General features: G+C 38.3%; 1 protein-coding gene across 1 annotated transcript; it reads left to right on the forward strand.

The window, feature by feature from the left end:
- Window positions 1-554: 554 nt before the first annotated feature.
- NAIP (NLR family apoptosis inhibitory protein) lies at window positions 555-27,760 on the forward strand. The gene is made up of 14 exons (XM_063087346.1): window positions 555-1,122; window positions 2,266-2,365; window positions 3,058-3,139; window positions 4,072-4,123; window positions 5,149-5,268; window positions 7,042-7,141; window positions 8,630-8,711; window positions 9,965-10,022; window positions 10,561-12,669; window positions 15,244-15,411; window positions 16,460-16,612; window positions 17,849-17,935; window positions 19,571-19,735; window positions 27,396-27,760. Exons 1-14 carry the CDS (start codon window positions 555-557, stop codon window positions 27,758-27,760), a joined length of 4,209 nt encoding a protein of 1,402 aa, XP_062943416.1.
- Window positions 27,761-27,866: the final 106 nt, after the last annotated feature.

Genomic DNA, 27,866 nt, shown 5'->3' on the forward strand with positions numbered 1-27,866 from the left:
GCTCTGAAACTTAGAAAGTGAACACAATTAAAATAATGGTTTTTAAAAATTGAGTAATTTTACAGTTGTTGCTACCAGGCTATTTAATATTGTATATATTTTTCCTTGGCATAAACGGTAAAATATATGCCCGTTTTACTACATTGTCTCTGTAACTGGTACTTGGAAGTCTTCATGAGTGGAGTCAGATCAGTGTCTGTCTTTGTTACTGAATCCCTAAGGCCAAGCACAGTGCTTGACACACAGTAGGTGCTTAGTGAGTATTTGTTAAGTGGATGAATGCTGATGTTTTATCATTTCCCAAACTATTTCTTTTTTGCCTTGAAAATTCTGGTATTCCTTCAATTCCTGGCTTCTTCAGAACCAGTAGGAAATGTTATTTATAATGAAATTGTGGGGCTGGGCAGATAGTTCAGCTGGTTAGAATTTGGCCTTGTAACACCAGGATTGAGGGTTCGGTCCCTGTACCAGCCCACTGTCAAAACATGAAAAAACACGTATAATAAGAATATTACTATACCCAATCAACCTGCTTTTCTGTCCCTTTTCAGAAAATGGCCACCCAAGGGAAGGCCTCTGATGAGAGGATTTCCCAGTTTGATTATGCTTTGCTCCCAGAGCTGTCTGCTCTTCTGAGCCTAGATGCGGTTCAATTTGCAAAGCAAATAGAAGAAGATGAGCAGAAAGAACGAGAAAAAATGCAGAAAGGCTTTAACTCACAAATGCGCAGTGAAGCGAAAAGGTTGAAGACTTTTGTGACCTATAAGCCGTATAGCTCGTGGACACCGCAGGAGATGGCAGCAGCTGGGTTTTATTTCACTGGGGTGAAATCTGGGATTCAGTGCTTCTGCTGCAGCTTAATTCTCTTTGGTACCAGCCTCAGGAGACTCCCCATCGAAGACCACAAGAAGTTACATCCCGATTGCGAGTTCCTTTTGAACAAAGATGTTGGTAACATTGCCAAGTATGATATAAGGGTAAAGAACCCAGAGGACAAGCTGAGAGCGGACAAAGTAAGGTACCAAGAAGAGGAGGCCAGACTTGAATCCTTCCAGAACTGGCCATTTTATGCCCAAGGGATATCCCCACAGGCACTCTCAGCTGCTGGTTTTGTCTTTACAGGTAACTTGAAATGATTTTTTGAAGAGTTTCTCTAAAGTTTTAAGTTCCATCTTTCAGTTGCTTTTGCAATATTTTGTGAATCTTTCCTCACTTGTTAAATGTATTTTCTTAAGAATAAGGTCTATTTTATTAAGATTCAACTTCAGTAATTTTACTTTTCCTTTATTTTTCATTTAGTACAGTATGTGTTAATTTGCCAAATATATATAAAATAAGAAACTTACTTTTCCTGGACTGGCCGGTTAGCTCACTTGGTTAGAACGTGGTGCTAATAACACCAAGATCAAGGGTTCGGATCCTCATACTAGCCAGCCACCAAAAAGTATGTTATTTTTCCTTAAATTTGGACCTTAGAAAATATTGGCTGTATTCTTAAAGCTCTGAAAATAAATCATGAGGTCAGTCTTATCCCAGGTTACTCACCCATTCTTCTACTGCTCTAACATGACTTCTCTTTGATTTTTAAAATTGCTACAATATAGGAGTGGTTTTTTGTTTGTTTTAATCTGAAATCTAATTCTACTATATAGGGCAAATAGCATTTCAGAAAAAGGCACTTTGTTTGAATTGTTCTAGCCATAGATGTTATGACAGACACGAATGAGAGTTGTAACAACTGTCATTTACTTGTTTATCATTTACTTTAGGCTAGGCACAAATCGAGTACTAATTCTAATCCAACAAATTTACCCCTTTCTCCTCCATTTCACAGCTGAGTTCATCGAGGCTCGACAAGATTAAGAATCGTGCCTACGTTTCTACAGAAATGTCATGGCAAAGCTAAAACTTAGCTCTTCTAACTGTGTTACTTGAGCTAGTCCTGGTCTTTGTCTCTTCCCCATCACTTTGGCCTCAAGAGCTCAAAGAGCTGAATACCAGCTCTGGGAAGCAACTGGGGCAGGCATATTGCATTAAACAGTTTAGGGTTCTGTATGTGAACTATGGCCATGGCTGAGCGGGGCAGTTCCAGAGCTTAGAAAGTGGTCATTAGGGTAGCGGGGCTGTGGATGGAGATTGAGCCAGATGAGGCCATGAGAGAACAGGATGGAGCATGTGTCTTGTTCATGCACAAAATGATCATCTCTGGCAACACACCCTCTGGTGCTATTGCTGGGCAATCTAAATGCTTTCCTTTACATATAGGTAAAAGGGACACTGTGCAGTGTTTTTCCTGTGGCGGATGTTTGGGAAATTGGGAAGAAGGAGATGATCCTTGGAAGGAGCATGCCAAGTGGTTCCCGAAGTAAGTAGATAAATATTTTTTGCTTGAAGTTTTCAGTTTTTTTAAAGATAAAGCTAAAGACAAAAGAGCCACCTTCATGGAGTAGCTCCTTCAGTTTTGATCTTTTCCTGTCCAAAATTGGACTACCCCAGAATTTCTTCAAGCAGGAAGGCTCAATCACTCTGTGAAAAGTTTTGAATTGCATAATTTTAAACAGTTCCCTTTACTACCAGTAATTTTCATATGGCCACAGGAACTAGATTTGTTTTTTTTGTTTTGTTTTTTTTGGTGGCTAGCCGGTACAGGGAACCAAGCTCTTGACCTCGGTGTTATAAATCTGTGCTCTAACCAACTGAGGAACTAGATTGAGTCACCACAGCTTAATTCAAGACAACAAAAAACTCCATCCTGTATTTCCTATAAATCAGAGTGTCTTTGATTGTATTGCATATTTTATTTCAAGAGAAAATATTATTGGAAGATTTAATTTTAAATAACTACACATGTTGTCATTGTTACTAATAGAAATAAACAATAATTATACGAGAACAATGACAACTCTCATAAGTAAGTTTTGGGGTGAATTTTTTGACAGTTTTATTGAAGTATAATAAAATTCAACAATTCAATACGTTTTAATAAATGTTCATTGTGATATAGGACATCTCTATCACAGTATTAGGGTAAATTTTAATTCTATTTATTAATTATAGATGTGAATTTCTTCAAAGTAAAAAATCCTCAGAGGAAATTGCCCAGTATATTCAAAGCTACGAGGGATTTGTTGACGTGACGGTAATTTATAACAGCAAATTTTTTTTCTCAATTTGCCTTTTGATTACCTAATAATATCTGAATCAGAAGCGGGGGCATTCTTTCTATGTCATGGGTTCTATTTCTTTCTTCCCCTCACTTTTCATTTCCCTGCCTTTCATCTGCAGAGTGAAAAAAAATCACATTCTCTTCTAAACTAGAGCCCTTAGAATTTCTTTTTCCAGGGCTGGCTTTTGACTGATTCTGCCTGCCAGCCTAAAGTCTTCCCCTCTTTGACCGAGGCCTCCTCCTCGAGCTTTCTTTTGCCGCCCCCATCTGAATGCATGTTTCTGATCTTCTGACCTAGGCACCATCACCCACGGCGGGCCTCAGAGCTGGCTCCTCCCAGCTGGTTATTTATCCTATATCTGTAGGGATCTTCTAGTTGAAACCTAGTGTAAACCCACCCCAAACCGGCTTAAGCAAAAAAGGGAATTTATTGGCTAAAATGACTCAGAATCCTGTAGAGAACATGATCTGATAGTGGAGGAGGAGGTGTGTTTTCTCAGAAAGAAATCTGGGAGTAGTTATTCAGAAGGATGAGTTGCTCAATATATAACGCCTTCTGAATTTAATTTCCTTCCCATGTCTTATTTCCTCACTGTTCAAAGAACATCTGTGATGTCTTAATGAAGTTCCATCTTTGAGATGGGTCTCTGGAAAAAGTGACCCTGAGAAGGCTTTCTGCTGGGTATAGGTAAACATTCAGGGGTGTGTGTGTCTGCGTGCGCTGCAGAAAATGATTCCAACATTAACAGAAATGAAAATTAAAGAAATGATTCTCCAACAACCTGCCTTGCCATCCAATGAAACTCTTCATTTTGGAGGGGTAAAGTTCTTTCAGTTCTTGTTTATAGAAAGGGGTATACTTTATCAATCAATCAATCAATCACTTATATTTTAATTTTTCTCAGGGAGAACATTTTGTGAATTCCTGGGTCAAGAGAGAATTACCTATGGCGTCAGGTAAAAATGCAAACATATTCCAAAGGCTTTGCTTTTTTATTTCTTCTTTTGCTTTTTTTGCCCCTATTTTTTAAAAAACTCTTCTATTTTCCTCCTCATTTTATGGTGCCATAGTCTTTTTAAAAAAATCATTTTCATAAGAGATTTCTGGTCTTGTGGAGTGACTTAGTTTTTAGCATAGATGAACACAGGGAAATATGGCAGGGTTGGTTCCGTGACTGACATTTCCTGTAAAACAACTAAAACTTCTGGATAAAATGTTTTTAAAATATTCTTAAATGGATCATTGTGCTGTTAAGAAATTAAGGAATAACTAAAATAATATTCACATTAAAAATGAAGTGACAACACTGTTATAACACCAAGGTCACAGATTTGGATCCCCCCACAAGCCAGCCTCCAAAAAAAAAAAAAAAAAGCAACAGCAACGATCTTGAGGTTAAGTGGAACACTGAAGCAAGCTTTCATCATGAGGAAATCTGCAGAACCAAATTTATGTAAGTTTAGTTTTCAAGTCCTCATGGGGTGCAGAAGACAGGAACCAAAGCCCAGGACCAGCCCAAGATGGAAAGTCTAACAGAAAGAGCCCGAGTGGACATCCCAAAGGGCAAAAAATAAACGTGGCTGTTTTTATGGGAGGTACAAGGAAAATTGCCTTTCTCAAATGTTGACATTGGCTTTGGCAGGAAGGAAATCTCCTCTAGCTTTTTCCTGTTTTATCCTTACGTTAGATGATGAAGAGATAATTTAAAAATATGTTTTATTATAGAAAATTTCAAACATATACAGAAGTAAGACGATAGTATATGTCCACCATATACCTACCACTCTGCTTCAACTGTTCTAACATGTGGTCAATCTTGCTTCATTTATACACATTTCTTCTTTTCTAACCCCACCCCCAATTATTTTGAAGCCAACTCCATACATCATATCATTTCATCTGTAAATATGAAGGGATAACTTGAACACTGATACTTGCGATATCAAAGGATTGTGTTCTCACCCCATGCCTTTTATTCAAGCTTATTGCAATGACAGCGTCTTTGCTCATGAAGAACTACGGCTGGACTCTTTTAAGAACTGGCCCCATGACTCACCTGTGGGAGTTACAGCTCTGGCCAAAGCAGGACTTTTCTACACAGGTGCGTTAGCAGTTTGTGCCTACTTGCTTGCTGGACCATTTAAACCCCACACAGACCTTACAGTCCTAGGCTCGCCTCCATCCAGACTCAACAGTCTCCACTCTTCATCTTTCTTTATTTATCCCCTTTCTTTACTGCTTCATAAATCCTCCCCCAGTTCTCCATACCTTCCTTAGGTGGTAAAGCTCCAAACTTGAAACCTTAAAGTCTGGACTAACATGAATACAAACATTCTGTTTGGGATAATTATCATGTCTTTTCCTTTCTACGCATTACTCTCCCCACCCCTTGTGTCCCCTCAGGAAAGTTGTCACAGGACACTTCTGCTTATATTTCTTTAAATAGAACTTAGTCAGATGGCCATACCAAAAGAGGAGCTGGGAAACCTAATCTTTTTCTTGGGTGGCAGTATGCCCAGCTAAAAATCAGGGTTTCTACTACTATGGAGGAACGGGAGACACTGTGGGGATGGATAGCAATCTTTGCCATACTCGGCTTGGGGGAGAAAATCTGGACATTCATTTTCATGATTCCTAAGCACGCAGAATCTTCCACCAGTTCAAAGTATTCTCTCTTTAGATGCTGGTCATCAGAGAACTCCACTTTGTAATGCACAAAGGGTGGCCTGTCCCCTCAGCTAACTCTGCCTGAGGCACAAGGTGATGAAGCAAAGGATATTGTGCCCTTCCTAGGTAGCTTGCTGGTCTTCCTCAGGCCACACGCACACCTGAGTTATGGTGGAGGTTCACGCAGGTGTTTAACTGAGACGCCAAGCAGATATCACACATATCATAGAGCGGTTCAGAGTAGGGGCGTGTAGTTGTCTTTTTATCTAAGGGATGTATTCCACTAGTCCAAAAATCATAATGCCTCACGATCTTAAACTTTTGGAAAGCCCTTTCTCCCCACTCTGTCGTGTGCTCCTCTTCCCAGCCTTCCTCAAGGTCCCTCTGTCCAATGTCCTCATCCTCTTCATATTCAAACCTCCACCTCTCCCCACAAATTCTAGTCTTTTGACTCTTTTAGGGTCTTTCAAGCTCTAGGACTTCATATTTTTGGCCAGACATGAAGAGAGGCTTTCTTTTTTTGCCCTAGTTTGGCAGTGCCTGCAGGCGTCCAAGAGTAAGTGGCAGGAAGATGAGGGATGCTATGTTTCTAGTTCCATCCTTTGGCAGAGCCAAATATTAATTTCCTTCCAAAGAAATGTAGTGTCACGAGGAGACTTGATCCTCCTTCTAGAGGAATAAACCTGGCAGTAATGTGTTAAGAGGCAATTGATTCTTCATGAACTCGCTTACATAAGGGCCTCTAGATTTGATCATATGCTCTTCCCCCTAAGCTCCAAATATATTCTTTCTGATTTATTCATTAAACAAATACTTATTGAGTGCCTAATAAGTGCTAGGTACTCTTGTAGGTTCATGAGATTCATTAGTGAGAAAAACAGACAAAAATCTCTTCCCTCACGGAGCTTCAATTCCCGATTCTGATGGCAGATGTCTCTGTTGATAGAAGGAGAATCGGGCAGGGAGAGTGTTCATCCAAGTGCAAGGTGCATAGAGCATTCTGTGACTATTTGCTGTTTACTCCATTGGTGGATGAAGAGTCCTTTATGGAATATTACCTCACTGGTGACCCAACTTGCGACTTTGTCACAAAATCCAATTGGAAATGAGAGTAGGGTTTTGCTAATACAGGTCTGGTGGTTATTATCTGCTTGTCAATTGACAAATGCACACACTGGGGGCACTGAGCAAATTTCCTTACTTCTAGGTGTAAAGGACATCGTCCAGTGTTTTTCCTGTGGAGGATGTTTGGAGAAGATGAAGGAAGGTGATGACCCATTAGAAGATCACACCAAATATTTTCCCAAGTGAGCGGAATGAATGTTTAACGCATGTGACTTTGGATGCGCTTTAGCAATTTTTTCCTCATTTCCGTTTTTATTTTATCTTTGGATTAAGTCTTCACCCACTCCTCTGATTCATGCTGTGAAGGATGAGTCTTTATGTCTTTTGTCCCCTTGCTCCATGACACCCTTCCTGTCTAGCCTTCTTCTCATTATAGTTATGTCATGGTTTTGGCTAGATCAATATTTTTACATTACATGTTTACATTATCATAACTAAATGCTATGCAGAGCTGAAGCCTGTAGAAAATTATGATTTATTTTTCCTTCCTGTATATCTTTTTATTCTTGTAGGAAATAATTATTGCCTTGTTAGTATGTTTGCTTATTTTTTTTTTTTTTGAGGTAAAATTTACACAGTAATTATTTTATTAAAAAAAATTTTTTTGGTGGCTGGCCAGTACTGAGACCAAACCCTGGACCTTGGTGTTATCAGCACCACACTATCCAACTAAGCTAACCAGCCCCCCACACTGACCATTTTAAAGTGCACAATTCAGTGGCATTTAGTATATTCACATTTTTGCTTGATGGGTCTATTTTTATTTGTCTCTACATGGCTGACCTGAACAGAAACACTAAATGTCCTACTTGCTGTTTTCCTGTAGCTATGCTTCTATTCCTGGACTCACCTCCAAGTCATCTAAGGAAAAGAAGTATCCCCTGCTTTTCCCCCTGCTCTCCTGTGTTTCTACAGTGGGAAATGGGCCCCAAACCCATTGGTTGTTCCTAGTTTTTCTGTTGACCTACTAAAATTTATAGTTTTCACCTGTCCAAGTTAATAACTGCATGTAGAGCTCTTTTGAATGTTCTTAGTTCTTCAAGCAGATGTCATACCTGAGTTTAGAGGGTACTTGTGTTCCAGTGTCATGATGTCTGGCAAAATAGTTTGTAGACAGTAGGTGGCCATTCTTTGGTTTTGATTAATGGAGTTTTTAAAAATTAAACTTTTAATTTGGGAATAATTTAAATTTACAGAAAGAGTGCAAAGATAATACAGAGTTCCTATATATTACCTTACTCAATTTCTCCTAATGCTAACATCTTATGTTGCCATTGGTATGTTTTTATTAATTAAACTCCAGACTTTATTTGGACTTCACCCCTTTTTCCACTAATGTTCTTTTGTTGTTCCAGAATCCATAGATGCAGTTTTCTTCTCTATTTTTGATTTTTTACATTCATTTTAGTTGGTTTCATGGATGAGCATTAAATATGCTCTCATTCCACCAAATTCCCTAGATATCTTCACCATTACTTAATAAACATTTACATTTTTATTGCTGAGAGCTACAATCTAAATGTCTTGCCTGATGACCACATTGACAGAATCGCTGGAAATGTTAGTTTTATACTTCTTGCCACTAACTCTCTAACAATGTTTTTAAAAACCTAATGCAAATGCTTAATCACACATAACTATTTTTTATAACTTTTAACTTTTGTGCTTAGTTGTCAATTTCTCCAAAATATGAAGTCCTCTGCAGAAGTGATTCCAGATCTTCAGAACCATGGTGAACTTTCTGAATTAAGGGTAAATACCACCACCTTGTTTGTTTTAGCAGTATGTAATCATACAATTAAACACTGTTTTAAACAGGAATTTCTCATCACAAATAAGTAAATAAATTCTACAAATATTTACTAAGTACCTGTCAGGCATGAATGGGGATACCACATTCATGGTAAGACACAATACCAGTAAGACACAATACCTAGCTTCACAAAATGTATAGTCAGTTCCTTCTACTTTGGGGCCTAGACTCTTTTAGACTTAGATTTGATTATCATCCAGGCTAAATGGATCCCACATGTATCTTCATTTGGAGGGCAGTAAGGCCAGACTTGCTAATTGGCCTTTTTCAGGGATGGGAAGATGTTTTTTTAACAAAAGCAAATGTCCAACAAATAATTATAATCCAAGATCACAGGCCGACCTCTTTAGTCTGAGAAATCCTACATACTTCTTTGCTATATAAGCCACTATCGATTTAACACACGCATACATACCACCCTATTTTGAGGCTATACGTTAAGGTATATTATGCTTGCCATCCCACAAAAAGTAAACAAAGCAACTTGCTATTCACTTGATTCATCTTTTATATTTGTGAGTTGAAAAATGACATTGGGGCTGGCCAGTTAGCTCAGTTGGTTAGAGCGTAGTGTTATACCACAAAGGTCAAGGTTTCAGATCCCCATACCGGCCAGATGCCCAAAAAAAAAAAAAGAAGAAAGAGAAAGAAAAATAATACTGAAGGAAAAAGTTTGCAGATATATAAATAGCTAATTTTTGAAAGGAAGAAACTTTCTACATCCCAGTTGTGTAATATAAAAAATATAGTTAATAACTAAGGACAGGGGCTGGCTGGTTAGCTCCATTGGTTAGAATGTGGTGCTGATGACACCAAGGTCCAGGGTTCAATCCTTGTACTGGCCAGCTGCCAATAAATAAATAAGTAAGTAAGTAAGTAAATAAATAAAATAACTAAGGACAGAGGCTATACCTAATGATTTTTGGAGGGTCTATCTTAATCTAGACACTGATTCTGATTACCTGGGTAGTATTCACCCATGGAATGTATCATGTATGTATCATCTAGGAACACACACTCTTTCAGATGTTTGCAGATTATTCATTGTTTAATATTTGGAGAACTCCTCCCTTCGATCAGCATAATATTTGAGGGTGGGCTGTCTTTAGAAGATGTTTGGTCCCCAATTATAACATGATGCCTCACTCTCTTATGCAAATTTTGATTTAATAAAGGATTTTATTTTTCAAAGGAAAGCACAAGTGAAAGCAATCTTGAAGATTCAGTAGCAGTTAGTTCTATAGTGCCAGGTAAGAACTTTGAAGTAGCACATGGTATTATATGTATGTGTAAATATATTTATATGTAGGGGATTTGAAAATAGAGTATTTGAATTGTCTGAAGAGCTCCTTAAGAGGAGCAGCCCTGAAATGGAGAGTGTTATTTATGAGAGAAAGTCAGGGTTCTTGTGGCACCTCCAGAGTGAATGCAAGACCAAATTGATAATAGCCAATGTGCCTTAATACAAACAAACCAGTATTTAAAGGCACCATTCAGCAAGCTTCTTTCCTGAGGGTTTTAAATGGGAAATTATAGGATTCCATGACGCTCCTAATAAACAGACAGTATGTGGAGATCCCCATGTGAAGTGAGGTACTTTGAGCACATACTCCCCATGGTCTGATTTTGTGGAAAAAGGTGTGAGAGGATCCTGATCTAGGAATCATAGATGGCCATGGGAGGTCCTCCTCCGTTGTAGCCAGGCAGAATGATGTAATGAAAAGAGTATTAGGACCAAGAGAGATGTGAATATGATTCCCAGCTGTGCCCCCTTTCTTCTCTCCACAGAGATGGCAAAGGGTGAAGCCCAATGGTTTCAAGAGGCAAAGAGTCTGAGTGAGCAACTGAGAGCAGCCTACACCAGTGCCAGTTTCCGCCACATGTCCTTGCTTGAGATCTCTTCCAGTCTAGCCACTGACCACCTGCTGGGCTGTGACCTCTCCATCACTTCAAAGCACAACAGCAACCCCGTGCAAGAGCCCCTGGTGTTGCCTGAGGTCTTTGCCAGCTTGAACTCTGTCATGTGTGTGGAGGGTGAAGCTGGTAGTGGAAAGACAGTTCTCCTGAAGAAAATAGCTTTTCTGTGGGCATCAGGATGCTGTCCCTTGTTAAACAGGTTCCGGCTGGTCTTCTACCTCTCCCTTAGTTCTACCACACTGGACCAGGGACTGGCCAACATCATCTGTGACCAACTCCTAGAGATGAGACGATCTGTTACTGAAATGTGCCTGAGGAATATCATCCAGCAGTTGAAGAATCAGGTGTTATTCCTTTTGGATGACTACAAAGAAATGTGCTCAATCCCCCAAGTCATAGAAAAACTGATTCAAAAAAACCACTCATCACGGAACTGCTTATTGATTGCCGTCCGTACAAACCGGGCCAGGGACATCCGCCGATACCTAGATACAATTCTAGAGATCAAAGCGTTTCCCTTCTACAATACTATCTATATATTACGGAAACTCTTTTCACATAATATGACCCGTCTGCAAAGCTTTATGATTCACTTTGGAAAGAACGAAAATTTGCAGGGAATTCAGAAAACCCCCCTCTTTGTGGCAGCAGTCTGTGCTAATTGGTTTCAGAATCCTTTTGACCAGCCCTTTGATGATGTGGCTGTTTTCAAGTCCTATATGGAATGCCTTTTCATAAGGCACAAAGCTACAGCTGAACTTCTCAAAGCAACTGTGTCCTCCTGTGGTGAGCTCGCCTTGAAAGGGCTTTTTTCATCTTGCTTTGAGTTTAGTGCTGATGACCTCACAAAAACAGGGGCTGATGAAGATGAAGATCTAACCATGTGCTTGATGAGCAAATTCACAGCCCAGAGACTGAGACCAGTCTATCGGTTTTTACATCCTGCATTCCAAGAATTTCTTGCTGGGATGAGGCTGATTGAACTCCTGGATTCAGATAGGCAGGAAGATCAAGATTTGGGACTTTATTATTTGAAACAAATTAACTCATCCTTAATGGCTGTAAGTCTCTATGACAATTTTTTGAACTATGTCTCCATCCACCCTTCAACAAAGGCAGTGCCAAAAATTGTGTCTCATTTACTTCATTTGGTGGATAATAAAGACTCATTGGAGAATGTATCTGAAAATGACTATCCGAAGCACCATCCAGAAATTTCACTGAAGATGCAAGTATTCAGGGGACTTTGGCAAATATCTCCAGAAGCTTACTTTTCATTTATTTCAGAACATTTACTGGCCCTTGCCCTAAAAATTGCCTATCAAAGCAACACTGTTTCTGCATGTTCTCCATTTATTTTGCAATTCCTTCAGGGAAGAACACTGACTTTGGATGTACTTAAGTTACAGTACTTTTTTGACCACCCAGAAAGCCTGTTATTGTTGACCAGCATCCAGATCTTCATAAAAGGAAAGAGAAGTTCACCCAGGCCAGACTTCTCAGTCCTGGAAACATGTATTGACAAATCACAGGCACCAACTATAGATCAGGACTATGCTTCTGCTTTTGAACCTATGTATGAATGGGAGCAAAATTTAGCTGAAAAAGAGGATAGCATAAACAGCTTCCTGAATATCCAACAGAGGGCACCACCAGACATCAGTACTGGCTACTGGAAACTTTCTCCAAAGCAGTACAAGATTCCCCTTCTGGAAGTCCATGTGGCTAATACTGATGCTATAGACCAGGAGATGCTCCGAGTTCTAATGGCAGCTTTCTCAGCTTCACAGCATATCGAACTCCATTTAAAGTACAGCAGGGGCTTTTTTGAAAGCATCCGCCCAGCTGTTGAGCTGTGTAAGGCCTCGGTCACCAAGTGCTCCATAGACAAATGTGAGCTCAGTGCAGCAGAACAAGAATTGCTTCTCACCCTGCCTTCCCTGGAATCTCTTGAAGTCTCAAGGATAATCCAGTTACAAGGTATAACTGAATATATTTTGGATGACTATTCTGATGGGTAATTTTATTTTTTCACTTAGTTTTAGGTGTATGAAAACGTCTGAAGGTATGAGACCATAATTGCCCGTTGACAGAATAAATATAAAATAAACTTTAATATCTAATTAATGAAGGCTCTTACTTCACAGACATGAATTACTTGTTATTAATGAAAGAATGATTTATATGTAAGATGACGCTTGAAAATTACTCTCACCCCAGCTGCCTAGTGGAAGAAAGAGAAATAAATAAATGGGAAATGATATCTCCCATTTATTTGTCTTTTTTAACTTCTCTAAACAATATTTGATAGTTTTCGGTGCAGACTTTACCCATATTTTATTAAATTTATTCCTAGGTACTAATGTTTTTTGATACTATTATAAATGGTGTTGAAAAAACTTTTTTGTCTTTTTCTAATTGTTGCTAGGTTTTTCGGCAGTTTGACTGTTATGTGCTAGGTGTGCTTTGCTTTATATGTATCTTGCTTGAGGGTCATTGAGCCTTTTTGGGATCTGTGGGTTGATACCTATCAAATTTAGAAAAATTTTATCTTTCTTTTCAAATACATTTTTATTTTGGGGGGCGGTTGGCCTCTTGGGGAATCTGAACCCTTGACTTTGGTGTTATCAGCACCATGGTCTACTGAGTGATCTAACCATCTAACCCCCCAAATACTTCTTTTATTGTGGTAAAATATACATAACTTACCATTTTATCCATACGGTTCAGTGGCATTAAGTATATTCATAACAACCACCACCTCCATCCGTTTCCAGAACTTTTTTTTTGGAGGTGGCTGGCACTATGGGGATCTGAACCCTGGACCTTGGGGTTATAACACTGCACTCTAACCACCAGAGCTAACCAGCCAGCCCGTTCTAGAACCTTTTAATCACCCCAAACAGAAATTCTGTACCCATAAAACAATAACTGTTCCCTCCCACCAGCCCCTGGTAATCTCTATTCTACTTTTTGTCTCTATGAGTTTACCTATTCTAGATATTTTAAATAATTGGAATCATATATTTGTCCTTTTGTGTCTGGCTTATTTCACTATGCATAATGTTCAAGGTTCATTATGTTGTAGCGTGTATCAGAACTTTATTCCTTTTTATGGCTGAATAATATTCCATTGTATGTATATATCATGTTTTGTTTATCCAGTCATCTGTTGATGGACACTTGGTTGTTTCCACCTTCTGACTGTTGTGAATAATGCTGCAACGAGCACTGGTATTATAAGTATCTGAGTCCCTATTTTCAATAGTTTGGGTCTATACCTAAGAACGGAATTGTCAGTTCATATGGTAATTCTATGTCTAACTTTCTGAGGAGCTTTCAGACTGTGCTCCACAGTGGCTGCACCACCTTACATCCTCACCAGCAATACCGGAGCACTCCAGTGTCTCCACATCCTCACCAACACTTGTTATTTTTTGTTTTATTTTCATTATCATAAAACCATTATAGTAGGTATGAAGTGGTATCTCAATCTGGTTTTAATTTGTATTTCCGTAATGACTGAGTGATGTTGAGCATCTTTTCATGTGCTCGTAACAGCCATTTGTATATCTTTTTTTTTTTTTTTTTTTTTTAAAAAAGATGACCGGTAAGGGGATCTTAACCCTTGACTTGGTGTTGTGAGCACCACGCTCAGCCAGTGAGCGAACCGGCCATCCGTATATGGGATCCGAACCCAGGGCCTTGGTGTTCCCAGCACCACACTCTCCCGAGTGAGCCACGGGCCGGCCCTGTATATCTTTTTTTTGAAGAAACATCTATTCAAGTCCTTTGCTCATTTCTTTCTTTTCTTTTTTGGCAGATGGCTGGTACAAGGGACTAAAACCTTGGTGTTATCAGCACCATGCTCTAACCAACTGAAGTAACTGGCCAGCCTCCCGTTTTTTAATTGGTTTTTTTTTGTTGTTGTTGTTAAGTTGTAGGAGTTCTTTGTATATTCTGGATATTATAAATGTGGTTTGAAAATGTTTTCTCCCGTTCTATAGATTGTCATTTCATTTTCTTTAAACTTCCTTCAGTGCACAAAAGTTTTTCATTTTGATGAAGTCCAATTTATCTATTTTTTCTTTTGTTGCTAGTGCTTTTGGTATCATATCTAAGAATCCACTGCTAAATCCAAGGTCATAAAGATTTTCCCCTATGTTTTCTTCTAAGTGTTGTATGGTTTTAACTCTTATATTTAGGTCATTGACTATTTTGAGTTAATTTTTATATATGGTGGGAGGTAGGAGTCCAACTTCATTCTTTTGCATGTGCAAATACAGTTATTCCCACACCATTTGTTGAAGAGATGTCTCATTTAACTGAGTCCACACCACAGAGTAGCATGGGGCCTCCCATACAGTACATAATCAGTTAATCAGTAAATGTTGCAAAGAGTAATATCTTCAGATACATGCTTTCTAGAAAGGAATGTTTAATGGTATGCAAAAGGTTTTCACTGGAAAATGTGAAAATAGCTGGATGAGTCAAAATGACAAAATTTCCATGTGGACCTCTTTTATAATGGGAAAACTATGTGCTGCTTTCCAGACCAAATCTTTCCTAATTTGGACAAGTTCCTGTGCCTGAAAGAACTGTCTCTGAATCTGGATGATACACTAAATGTTTTTTCAGTCATTCCTGAAGAATTTCCAGACCTCCACCATATGGAGAAATTATCGATCCAAACTTCAGCTGAGTATGATCTTTCCAAACTAGGTAAGGATGGCACTTTGATTTACTTCTTTTTGCATCAGTTGGAAAAGCTACTTGGCCAATCATTTATTTAAGAGTTAAAGTTTCTGTGGATCTGAGGGTGTAGCCATGGTAAATTGTAGGAATAGCATTTTCATTAAGAAAGTAGAGAGCTATTTGTAATTATTGAGCCTTGACTGCATGCTAAGAGTTGTTCTAAGCACCTCACAAGTATTAACTCATTTAATCTTCATACCCACTATATGAGGTAAGGTACTATTATTAGTGCCATTTACAGCTGGGGAAATTGAGGCATAAAGAGCTTACGTAATTTGCTCAAGGTCATTCAGCTAAGGAAATGTAAATCTGTGATTCAAATACAGGAATATTGACTCCAAAATCTGAGCTCTTAAGTCCTGATATACTGCCTCTCTAAAATAGTTCGTAGATTTGTTTTATTTTGTCTTTAAATTGCTCTTACGTTGCAACTTACAAGTCTGCCAGCTCAGGGGTAGGAAATGTGATGACTGGTAGCAATTGGAAGCATTTCCCTGTTTCTCACCAGCCTATCTTCAGGGTTTGATGGACAACCTGTGCAGTTGTCTTTCTTGACATGCAGAGTTGCATGCAAAAAATTCACTGAAGCTGAAGCTGGAAGTGATAGTTTTTTTACATTTGTCAGCAATTTTTGCATCAAATTTAGGTTTTGCTTCAGAGTTGTCATTCCTTTTATGTTTCTTTGTATAGTATTCTTATTGTGTAAATGTCATGTACAAATTTAGAAACATTAGGACGTTTAAGTTGAAGGTGATCTTACTGAGTCAATGTCCTTATTTTACAAAAGAGAAAACTGATTCCCAGAGAGAGTCAGAAACTTATTCAAGTTCATGTCACTCACTAATCAGTTGCAGAACCTTGAACCTAAGCCCAAAGTGGCCTGATTCTTAGCTTAGTACATCATGGCGCCTTCTTTCAGTTCAGTACTGTTGAAACAAAATAATAAAGTACATGGCTAATTCTGACAGAAATTTGCAGTCTTCGCTAATTTCTGAAAATCTTTGATATTTTACAGTCAAATTGATTCAGAACTCTCCTAACCTTCAAGTTTTCCACCTAAAATGTAATTTCATTTCGGATTTTGAGTCTCTCATGACTGTACTTGCTTCCTGCAAGAAACTCAAAGAAATTAATTTTTCTGGAGCATTTTTTAAAGCCATCCCATTCGGTAAGAGCTATAGTCTTAAATTTTTGGTTTAAGATGCTTCTGTGGACACAGAGTCTTATCAGGCACTCTTTAAAAAGAGCCAAATCCTCTGCCTCCAGGGTCGAGATGGGGCCTACTGGGACCTCTCAAGGCCTGAGCTGGACTCTTAAACCCCTGAGCAGGGCCACCTGTTTGTGGCCATGTGTGGCACTGTCTAGCTGTCTCCCAGGCCCCTGGTCCCCTTCCTGGGCCCCCTCTTGCATGGCAGATGCACTCCCTCCCTGCTGAATCACATCACCTCCTTGAGCCTTAGTCTCCTTTTTGATTAGTGGGGTGCCTCCTCCTGCCCCACCTACCTCACAGGATTCTTGTGAGGCTGCAAAGAGGGTCAAGGACCCCAAAAGCGCTCAGAGAGTATATAGGGATTGCCCTCCCTTCACCTGCCCTTGGAGGGGGAAGGATCCAGCCTAATCCCAGGCAGGACCCTGGACCCTGTATTTCCAATTGGAGATTCAGGTTTGGGTGGGGGATGAAGGGTGTGGGGATTTGGCCCTGCCAGGAGGAGGGGGTATGTGACTTGGCCTTCCCCTTTGCTACCCGACCCTCCCATTTGCACTTCTGGCAGAGTGCCCTGGCCTGGGGATGGCGGGGGCAGAAGTGGCTCAGCAGGGTGCAGTGGAGTGACTCGGGAACTTGTGAGAAGGGTAGGGGGACTCCTCCTGCCCAAGGGAGAATCTGGGGGTGACAGGGGCTGAGCGAGGGGCTCTTCCCACTTTCATGGCCTCCCAGGATGGGTACTTGCCTCTCAGCTGTGTCTCTTCTCTTCATGTAATAAAACCTGAAGAAAGCCCAGAAAAAAAAAAGAGCCAAATGTTAGGCTGGCCAGTTATCTCAGCTGGTTAGAGCACAGTGTTATAACACCAAGGTCAAGGGTTTGGATCCCCATACTGGCCAGACTCATTGAGAAAAAAAAGCCAAATTTAAAAAATGCAATTGATGTCTAAGAACAAAACTACAGTAATTGCTATCTGATCTTAAGTAAATTTCTCAATAATAAAATGTATTTGTAGAACTTTAAACATTTCTATTTATTAGGATTATTTTCTGAGCAGAGATTTGTTTTATCTTCTTCGTCATACTAATTCAATCTGAAGTATTATATTAATTCCTATTACTTTTTGAATACTCTTTATTTTAAGGATGTTACTCTTTGTTATGAGATGTATCTAACATAAATATTTATTTTCCCTTTCATAGTCATCATTTTGCCTAATTTTACTTCTCTGAAGACACTAAATCTTGCACAACAACAGTTTCCTGATAAGGAAACATCTGAAAAATTTGGTATGTTTACAAAACAATGCTTTTTACTTATTCTTTATTCGCTCCCCACCCCCACCCCCCAAATAAGAGAAATCCCTTTTTCTCTTATTTTGTGTTAGCCACAAGAAAGCAAGCTATGTATTAGCTGGCCTTGCTCATTAGGAGGAGGTAATAGTGATGCTCAGTTTTTACCCTCCGAATGCCTTCACTCTTGTTTTTGTACATTCCTCACACTCGATCTCATTCAAAGCACCGTTCTTTCTCACAGTCACTTCTTAGGAACATATTTGGTCATCATAGCACTATGCAATTTGATTGTCAGGTATCCATTCCAAACATGTTAAGTTTTCGTTGTTTCGAAGGATTCTAGGATATAGGTAAAAATTTATCTTTTAAGGTTAAGAAAACTCAATATGTGAAAACCCAGATTTAACCAAATGATAAGTACAGAAAGAGTTTAAATACTTTTTTGATTTTTAAAAAATGATTACAAAAGTAATGTATGTTCATGGAAAACTTCCTAATAGGAAAAAAATAAAGGAGAAAGTGGAGATATGGAGTGTAGAGTTGTCCTATTCAAAGTGCTTCTTAAACTGTAGCACACATAATGATAGCTTGGATCTTCCTCTTCCTTTCTGTTTCCATCCTTTGGAGGCCGCAGAGGCAGGATAAGAGGTCAAGGAGTAGGCTGGCATATATCACAGGTTGATTAAACAAATAATCCATTGAATATAATGGGAGCCAAGTTTCCTCACTGTTGAGAAGGAATTTACAAATATGAAAGGGGAGATTAGAAAGAACTCAGTGATGTTAGATTAGAATTGGAAATATTGGTGTGGCCTCATGGTTTTTTAATCTATAAACATAGATGACAGACAGACAGACAGACATAAATATATATTTCCCCTCAGTCAACTGAAAGATTAGAAAGCACTTAGTAGTAGTAATGAACACAACAGATGCCCAGATCTTGATTTCTAAATACTGTCCTTCCTTAAAGGAACCTGGGTGCTTGGAGAGATGGCTGATTAAAGAACTGGGACAGGAAAGGTAAAAGATGAGCCTAGACCATGGCTTTATACTAGAAAGTTTTCAAAATATTTCAATGTGTGAGACCTCAAGAAGTAGAGCACTTTCTAGTAATCAAATGACCCACAGTGTATACCATACTAAGGAGGGACAAAGTGAAAAGGAAGAGTGAGAGTGAGGGATTGTGAAGCTTTAATGCTGGGAGACAGGTGTGGAAATCACTGAGGATGACAGAAGAGGTGGGATGGGAAAGAAGGGGGCGGAAGGCATTGCAAAGCTGGGAGAGTAACCCACAGGCCAATAGAAACTTTGTTCTTTTTTTTTTTTCCTCTCCTGTAAGGGAATTTATAGTGGAAAGAAGCTTCATTCTGAAAGAGGAAACAGATATGACAGGCAGCCTGGACTTCAGCATAAGAGAGATTGGTCAGGGGAGGGTGGAGGAATTGTCTGGAGGTAGCAAGGAGAATCTAGGTGTGTGCTGACCCCTTTCTCTTGACCTTGGAGAGGAAGAGGAACGGTCTCTGTACTCCATAGGGTCTCCTGGACTGTGCATGATTTTTAGGCTACAGATTACTGTTGTATAGGAACAAACAGCACAGAGAGAATAGCTTTTGTTTATTCTGATAGCCTACACATTAGGTTCTCTTAATAACCTGGAAGAACTGATCCTTCCTATGGGGGACGGGATTTATCAAGTGGCCAAAGTGATCATCCAGCAGTGTCAGCAGCTTCAATGTCTCCGAGTCCTCTCATTTTGCCAGACTTTGAATGATGACAGCGTGATGGAAATCGGTGAGTTACCCTTAGATAAACTGTTTCCACTTGCATGAAAGCCAGTGGTATTACTCAAGCTTTCTGCAGCAAAATGTCTGTAAAAACACTTGCCCCTCTAAAAATTTTCAACCCACTTCCTCATTTTCACCATCATGGTGTCCCTTCTATTGTCCTGTGGGTTTCGGATCATTCTGGTCAGATTTGGAAGTACAAGAAAAACCTCCCATTTGCGGCTATATAAAACCCTCAAATCCTGGCCACGGACCCTCCAAAGTACTGCTTTTTAAAACTGAAGAGTAGGGCTGGCTGGTTAGCTCAATTCATTAGAGCTCAGCTTTGTAACACCAAGGTCAAGGCTTTAGATCCCCCTATCAGCCAGCCACCAAAAAAATAAGTAAAATCGAAGATTAAAATATATACAGAAAAGTACAAAAATCTTAAGTGTATGGATCAATGAATCTTCAAGTGAACATACTTGATTAGAATTAGAACATAAGAAGATAGAACAAGATTAGTATATAGAACATTCCCAACATCCAGAATCCTCCTTCGTGTCCCTTCTGTCAATACTTTCCTCTTCTTCCCAGACGTGACTGTTACATGGCTTTCACCATAGATTAGTTTTGCCCATTTAAAAACTTCATGTAATGGAATTGTATACAGTATGTACTCTTTCATGTCTTTTTTGGCTCATTATATTTGTGGTATTTATTCATATTGATGCATGTGGCTAGAGTTCACTCATTTTCATTACTATATATTATTTCACTGTATGACTATATATACACCCCAATTTATTTATCCATTCACCTGGATATTTGAGTTGTTTCTAATATTTTGGCTATTATGAATAATGCTTCTATGAACATTCTTATACATAACTTTTGATGTATACATCGAGGTATTTCTAGGGGTGATATTTCTGAGTTATTTGATGCAGGTAAATTCAGTTTTCCATGGTGATTATGCCCCCAACAGCAGTTGCTTCACATTCTGGGCCTACTTGGTATTGTCAGTCTTGTAAATTTTAGCCATTTTGATGAATCTGTAGTGGTATCTCATTATGGATTTTCTGTTGGTATACTTTTATGTTTTGTGATCGGCATGTTTTGACAAGTTGTGCTTTTCTAGGATTTAAAAAAATTTACCTAAAGTTGCTCATATTTTTGTAATCTTTTAAAATGACTTACAATCTATAATAATATATTTCCTTTTATTCCTGATATTGAGAATTTATGCATTATTTGATCATTTATCAAGTTTATTAATTTGTAAATTTTCTCTATTCTGCACATATCTTTCATTTACTTCTGCGTTTATCTCTATTTTCTCCTACTTTCTTTGGATATAATTTACTCCCCACATCCCAACTTCTTGAGATGAAGTTAGAACACCAACTTTTGGCTTTAGCTTCCTCTCATAGGTTTTATATGCCATATTTTCATTTTCATTCAGTTAAAAATATTTTCTAATTTCAGTTGTTATTTCTTTGACACATTAGTTTAGAAATGTAATGCTTAATTTCCAGAAATTTGGGGACTGTTTAATAACCTTTTTGTTAGTGGTTTCTAGTTAATTTCACTGTTATAGAACATATACTGTATGATTTCAATTTCTGAAATTTGTTGAGACTTGTATTATAGCTCAGCATATGAGTATTTTAGTAAATGTTCCATTTTCACTTAGAAAAAATGTATTTTTTGCAGTTGAATCAAGTGTTAAAGGTATCACTCAAATCTTTGATATATTTAATAATTTTTTGTCTGCTCATTCTATCAGTAACCGGGAAAGGTGTGTTAAAATCTCCCACTACGATTGTTCATTTGTCTTCTTTTCCTTTTAGTTCTGTTTTTGCTTTACATATTTTAAAGCTGGGTATGTACAAATGTAGAATTGCTAGGTCACCCTGGTGGATTAACCCTGTTTATCTCTAGTAATAATTCTTGCTTTACAATCACTTTGTCATATATTAATATAGTCATTTTATTAGTCCATTTTTGTTGCTATAACAGAATACCTGGACCTGAGTGATTTATAAAGAAAAATGACATTTACTGCTTACAGTTTCTGAGGCTGGGAAGTCCAACGTCCATCTGGTGGTGGCGACAGTGACCCAGGGGTCTCACATTGCAAGATGCTGGAAGCATAGAGAGCAGAGAGAGGGAAAGATTCTCCTCTTCTCTTAAAATCCTCAGAACCATGCCCCTGACCACCATTTTTAATCCATTCACTACTGCATGGTCCTACAATCCAATCACCTCTTCAAGACCCCACCTTTCAATTACCATAATAGGATTTCCCACCCTCCGAACAGTCACAGTGGAGGCTCAGTTTTTAGTACATAAAACTTGGGGGACACAACTCAAGTTTCAGGGAGTTGGGGGAACATATTTCAATCCACTACAATCACCCAGAATTCATTTGATATCTTTTTCTTTCCTTTACCTTTATTTATTTATACATATATACTTTTTATTGAAACATAATTGATTATACATATTTGTGGGGTACAGAGTTGACTATCAGTAATTGTGCATAATATGTGATGATCAAATCAGGATACTTGACATATCTGTCATTACAAAATGTAGGGTTTTTTTTTTTTTTTTTTTTGCTACAAGTCTTAATACAAGTAAAAAGTCTAAGATCACAGAAAATAAGTTCTCTGACCACAATAACAGAAGGAAACTTAGAAATTCACAAATGTGTGGAAATTAAACAACACTCTCCTAATTAAACAATAGGTAAAAAGAAAAATCACAGGGAAATCACAGAGTACTGAGATAAAAATCAAAGTACAACATATCAAAACTTATAGGATACAGGGCTCATGTAGTGCTTAGAGGAAAATTTATACTTGTAAACACCTATATTAAAAATTAAAAAAATCTTGGGCTGGCCCGTGGCTCACTCGGTAGAGTGTGGTGCTGATAACACCAAGGCCACGGGTTCGGATCCTATATAGGGATGGCCGGTTTGCTCACTAGCTGAGCGTGGTGCTGACAACGCCAAGCCAAGGGTTGAGATCCCCTTACTGGTCATCTTTTTAAAAAAATAAATAAATAAAAATTAAAAAATTAAAAAAATCTCAAATCAGTAATGTAAACTTCTACCTTAAGAAAATAGAAAAGAGCAAACTAAACCGAAAGTAAATATAAACAGGAAATAACAAAGATTACAACAGAAATATATGAAATAGGGAATTAAAAAACAATTGAGAAAATCAACAAAACCACAGTTGCTCCTTTAGAAAGATCAACAAAATTTGCAAACCTTTATCTACACTGACCAAGAAAAAGAGAGAAGACCAAAATTACTAAAATCAGAAATAAAGAAGCATTATTACATTGTCATTATGGTTTTTTGTGGTGGTAAGATTCTTTCTCTTTCTCATTGCATTTTTGTTCTGCCAGTGGGTTGTTCTTTCTTGTGTATTTGCCGTAGTGATTATCATTTTTCATATTCCAGATGCAGGACTCCCTTGAGGGTTTCTTGTAGAGCTGGTCATGTGGCAGTTTTTGTCTGTCTGGAAAGCACACTATTTCCCCCTCATTTCTGAAGGATAGCCTTGCTGGGTTTAGTATTCTTGGCTGGTATTTTTTTCTTTTAGTATTTTGAATATATCATCCCATTTTCTTCTGGCCTGTAGAATTTGTTGAAAAGTCTGCTGTTAGTCTGATAGGGACTCCCTTACAGGTGACTTGATGCTTTTCACTTGCTGTTTTCAAGATTCTCTCTTTGTCTTTGAGCTTTGCTAGTTTGACTATAATGTGTCATGGACAGGGCCTTTTGGGTTGAATCTGTTTGGGGATCTTTGAGCCTCCCGGATCTGAAGGTCCATGTCTCTCCCTATAACTGTGAAGTCTTCTGTTATTATTTCATTGAATAGGTTCTCCATGCCTTTTCCTTTCTCCTTCCCTTCTGAAACACCCATGATTTGAATGTTTGTGTGCTTAAGGTTGTCTGCTAGCTCTCTTAAATTTTCTTTTTTTTTTTTTTTCTTTCTTTTTTTTTTTTTAAAAGATGACCGGTAAGGGGATCTTAACCCTTGACTTGGTGTTGTGAGCACCACGCTCAGCCAGTGAGCGAACCGGCCATCCGTATATGGGATCCGAACCCGGGGCCTTGGTGTTCTCAGCACCACACTCTCCCGAGTGAGCCACGGGCCGGCCCTAAATTTTCTTCACTTAAATTTTTTTTCCATTTCTTTTGTTTGCCTGGGTTATTTCAAAAAGACAAACTTTGAGATCAGAAATTCTTCCGCTTGTTCTAGCCTGCTGCTTAAGCTATCAGTTGTTTTTTATTTTGTTGAGTGAATCTTTCAGTTCCATGAGTTCTGCTTCATTCCTTTTTAAGGTATTACTTTGCAAATTTCCTCCTTCATATCTTGGGGGGTTTTTTTGTTTGTTTCATTAGGTTGTCTGAGTCTTCTCATATCTCAGTGAGTTTCCTTAAGACTGTTGCTCGGAATTCTTTTCAGTCATTTCAAGAGTTTCCTGCTCTATAGGATCTAGTATTTGAGAATTACTGTTTTCTTTTGGTGGTGTCATATTTCTTTGGGTTTTTGTATTTCTAGTGTCTCTATGTTGATGTCTGGTTATCTGGTAGAGCAGCTGCTTCTATTGCTCTGGAGTGGGCTTTGAGGAGAGAGACAGAGGGGGCTCACTGCCCTTGGCTCTTCACAAGAACTCCTGCTCTCTTGCCTGCTTCCAGGTGGAGGCTCCTTTTACTTTTTATCTTTCTAGGCCCCCATATACATATATTATTTACTTGACACACTGTAATTGCACATGCTTTTGGGGTACAATCTGATGTTTTGATACACATATATGTTGTATAATGATAAGGTCAGGATAGTAAATGTAAACATCACCTCATGCACTTATCATTTGTTTGTGGCAATAACATACAAAAGCATCTCCTCTAGCTATTATGTCATATACAAAACTTCACTGTTAACCATAGTCATTCTACCATGCAACAGAACACCAGAACTTATTCCTCCTAATTGTACCTGTTTATGCCCTATTTTAAGGTGTATCTTTTATGCAGAACATATGGTTAGGTTTTAAAAATCCAATCTATTAATCTTTTACTTCTAATTGGAGTATTAATTTATGTTTAGTGTACTTATTAATGTAGTTGAATTTATCTTTCTTACTTGCTATTTTTCTTTTCTTTTCTAAAAATTCCACAAGACTGGCTGGTTAGCTCAGTTGATTAGAGTGTGGTGTTTTTTTTTTTTTTTTTTTTAGAGTGTGGTGTTGATAACACCAAGGTCAAAGATTCAGATCCCTGTACCAGTCAGCCAAAAAAAATTTACATTTTATTTATTCTACAAGATGTTCCTTTTTCTATCCTTTCTTGCATCACTCATTAATCCATTTCCTCCATGTACTTAGTATTAGTTATAGGTTCTCAAATTATTCTCTTAGTGGTATCCTGGATATTAAAATTTATCTTTGTTATTAGACACTAATATAAATTAGTACTTTTATTACTTCATGAGCAAGGTAAGGGACCCTAGAACTTTTTAAATTTTTTTGCCACTGGCCACTATGGGGATCCAAACTCTTGACTCTGGTGTTCTCTAGAATATTTTGATTCTATTTATCTCCCTCTAATCTTTTGCATTATTGTCATCTATTTTGATGCTACATAATTATAAACCCCACAAATATTGTTTTAAATTTATTTAGTATTCCCACATATTTACAGTTTCATTGCTCCTTAGTCTCTCCTGCATTTCCATTCATCACGAATCATATTACTTCTGTCTAAAGAACTCCTTTAGTATTTCCTTTCCATTGGGTCAGCTGGTAATTTTCTCACTTTCTGTTTTTCTGAAAGTATCTTCTATTTTGGCTTCATCTTTGAAATATATTTTTTCAGTGAGTTTAGAATTCTATCTTGACATTTATTTTCTCTCTCATTTCTAGCTTCCATCATTTCTTTCATTTAGTCAGCTGTTAGTCTTTTTCTTGTACCTTTGAAGGTGAGGTATCTCCCCCTCCCGTGGCTTTTTTTTTTCTTTGCTTTGTGGCAGTTGCTGTGGACTTGTGTCCTTCCAAAATCCACGTGTTGCAGCCCTAACCCCCAATGTGACTGTATATGGAGATGGGGTACTTTAGGGTATCTTTGTTATGGCCACCTAAGCAAACCTAAAACAGCGGTAGCACACTGTAATGTGCCTAGGTGTGGTTTCTTTGTATTTACTCTGCTTGGGGTTTATAGAAATGATTGAATGTGTGGCTCGATGTCATTTATCAGTTTTGGGAAGTTCTTGGCCTGTATGCATGTCACTTCTGCCCAGTTCTTCATTCTTTCTCTCCTCTCCTTTTGCATGTAGCAGAAGGACTAAACCTAATTTGGGGTCAAGGAAGGCCTTTTTGAGGAAATGAGATTTCTATTGAGACCTGAAGAAGGAATGGCCCAGGCACCATTGGGAGAGGAGATTGAGACAATTCAAATAGCAGTAATCAGTTGTGTCATATCCTGGAGTTAAAGAGAACCAGGTATATTTAAAGAATTCAAAAAACAAACAAAAATACCCACCCCCTCAAAACCACACAAAAAAGGAACGTCTGGAAAGGCAGGAGTTAGTTATGAGAAAAAAGACTACAGAGGAAAGTAAAAGCCACACTGGAGAGGGCTTTGTAGGGTGTATTACAAAGGTTGGATCTCATTTTTTACTGTTCAGCACTGTTACTTTATAAATGTTATTAAAAACAATGATGGAAACTTATGATCTTTTTCTAAAGCCCTCCCCCACCACCAAGAGGAAGAATTGAATAACATTAAATTTTGTGGTCTCTCTCATCCCCATTCACTACAAATCATTATTGTATCCTATTCTTCTCACTACATTAGGTCAAAGCCTTCTTTATAACTTGAATCTCACACACAGATTTTGGACCAATAACCCCTGTCCCTCTCGCTGCCAAGAGATGTTTTCTCTTCCCAGCACCCAGCACAGCACGGCTGGCACATAGTGGAAACTCAGTAAATATTTGTTAACTGAATAAAGAATGCTTACTATCGCATGGCTTTTTTTGGTGGACAGCTGACAGGTCACTGTTTGCCAGTAGTCAGTAATGCTTAAACTTTACCCATAGGAGACAGCATTCAGATACCTCATACAACCAGTTAACTGCACAATACAAAGTATGGGCTATAGCAATAACAGGGGAAAGAAGGGAATTAATGTGGAAGGCCTAAGCTTTTCTTCAAGCCCCTAAAGAAGTGTTTTTCATGTGGGGGAATAAGAAATATCCCTTGAATATTACTGCAGATACTTACTCAGGACTCAGCTGAAGACATTTTCTCAATACCTGTGTCTCTAAACTCAGTCAAGCCACAGCCATGGATTCTACAGTGAAATCAAACCTAATCTTTGCCCAAATTAGGAAAAAGAGGTTTAGCAATTCAGAAGTGACTTCAGTGCTCTAGAATTTAGCTCTACTTTTTTGGTTTCTGCTTTTCCCTTGGATTTGGCCAGGTGTTTCTTTATTAACCCATCAGCTCCTTGAAGTAAATGCTGAAGACCTTACAATTTAAAAATATTATATTGGGCATTTCCTACTTTCAGTGGTGGTGGTGGGAGAGGAGGTTGGTTCAAATAACCTAGTCTACCCATTACTGAAATGATTCTGTTTTCATGAATGCTTTGTTTTTGTAGCCAAGGTAGCAATCAATGGAGGTTTCCAGAAACTTGAGAACTTAAATCTTTCAATCAATCACAAGATTACAGAGGAAGGATATAGAAATTTCTTTCAAGTACTGGACAACATGCCAAACTTGCAAGAGTTGACTATCTCCAGGCATTTCACGAATTGTATCAAAGCTCAGGCCACAACAGTCAAGTCTTTGAGTCAGTGTGTGTCACGACTGCCACGCCTCACCAAACTGAACATGTTAAGTTGGCTCTTAGATGCAGAAGACATCAAATTGCTTAATGTCATGAAAGAAAGACATCCTCAATCTAAACACTTAACTATTTTCTGGAAATGGATACTCCCATTCTCTCCAATCATTCAGAAATAAAAAATTGAGCTAAAAACTGCTGAATCAAGAGTTTTTTTGTTGACGATTGTGAAAACCTAGTTATCTAAAAACATATTATTTACTTATTTATTTTTGCTTGCTGGTA

This window comes from Cynocephalus volans, chromosome 2 (assembly GCF_027409185.1).
Source record: "Cynocephalus volans isolate mCynVol1 chromosome 2, mCynVol1.pri, whole genome shotgun sequence".
Classification (NCBI taxonomy): Eukaryota; Metazoa; Chordata; class Mammalia; order Dermoptera; family Cynocephalidae; genus Cynocephalus; species Cynocephalus volans.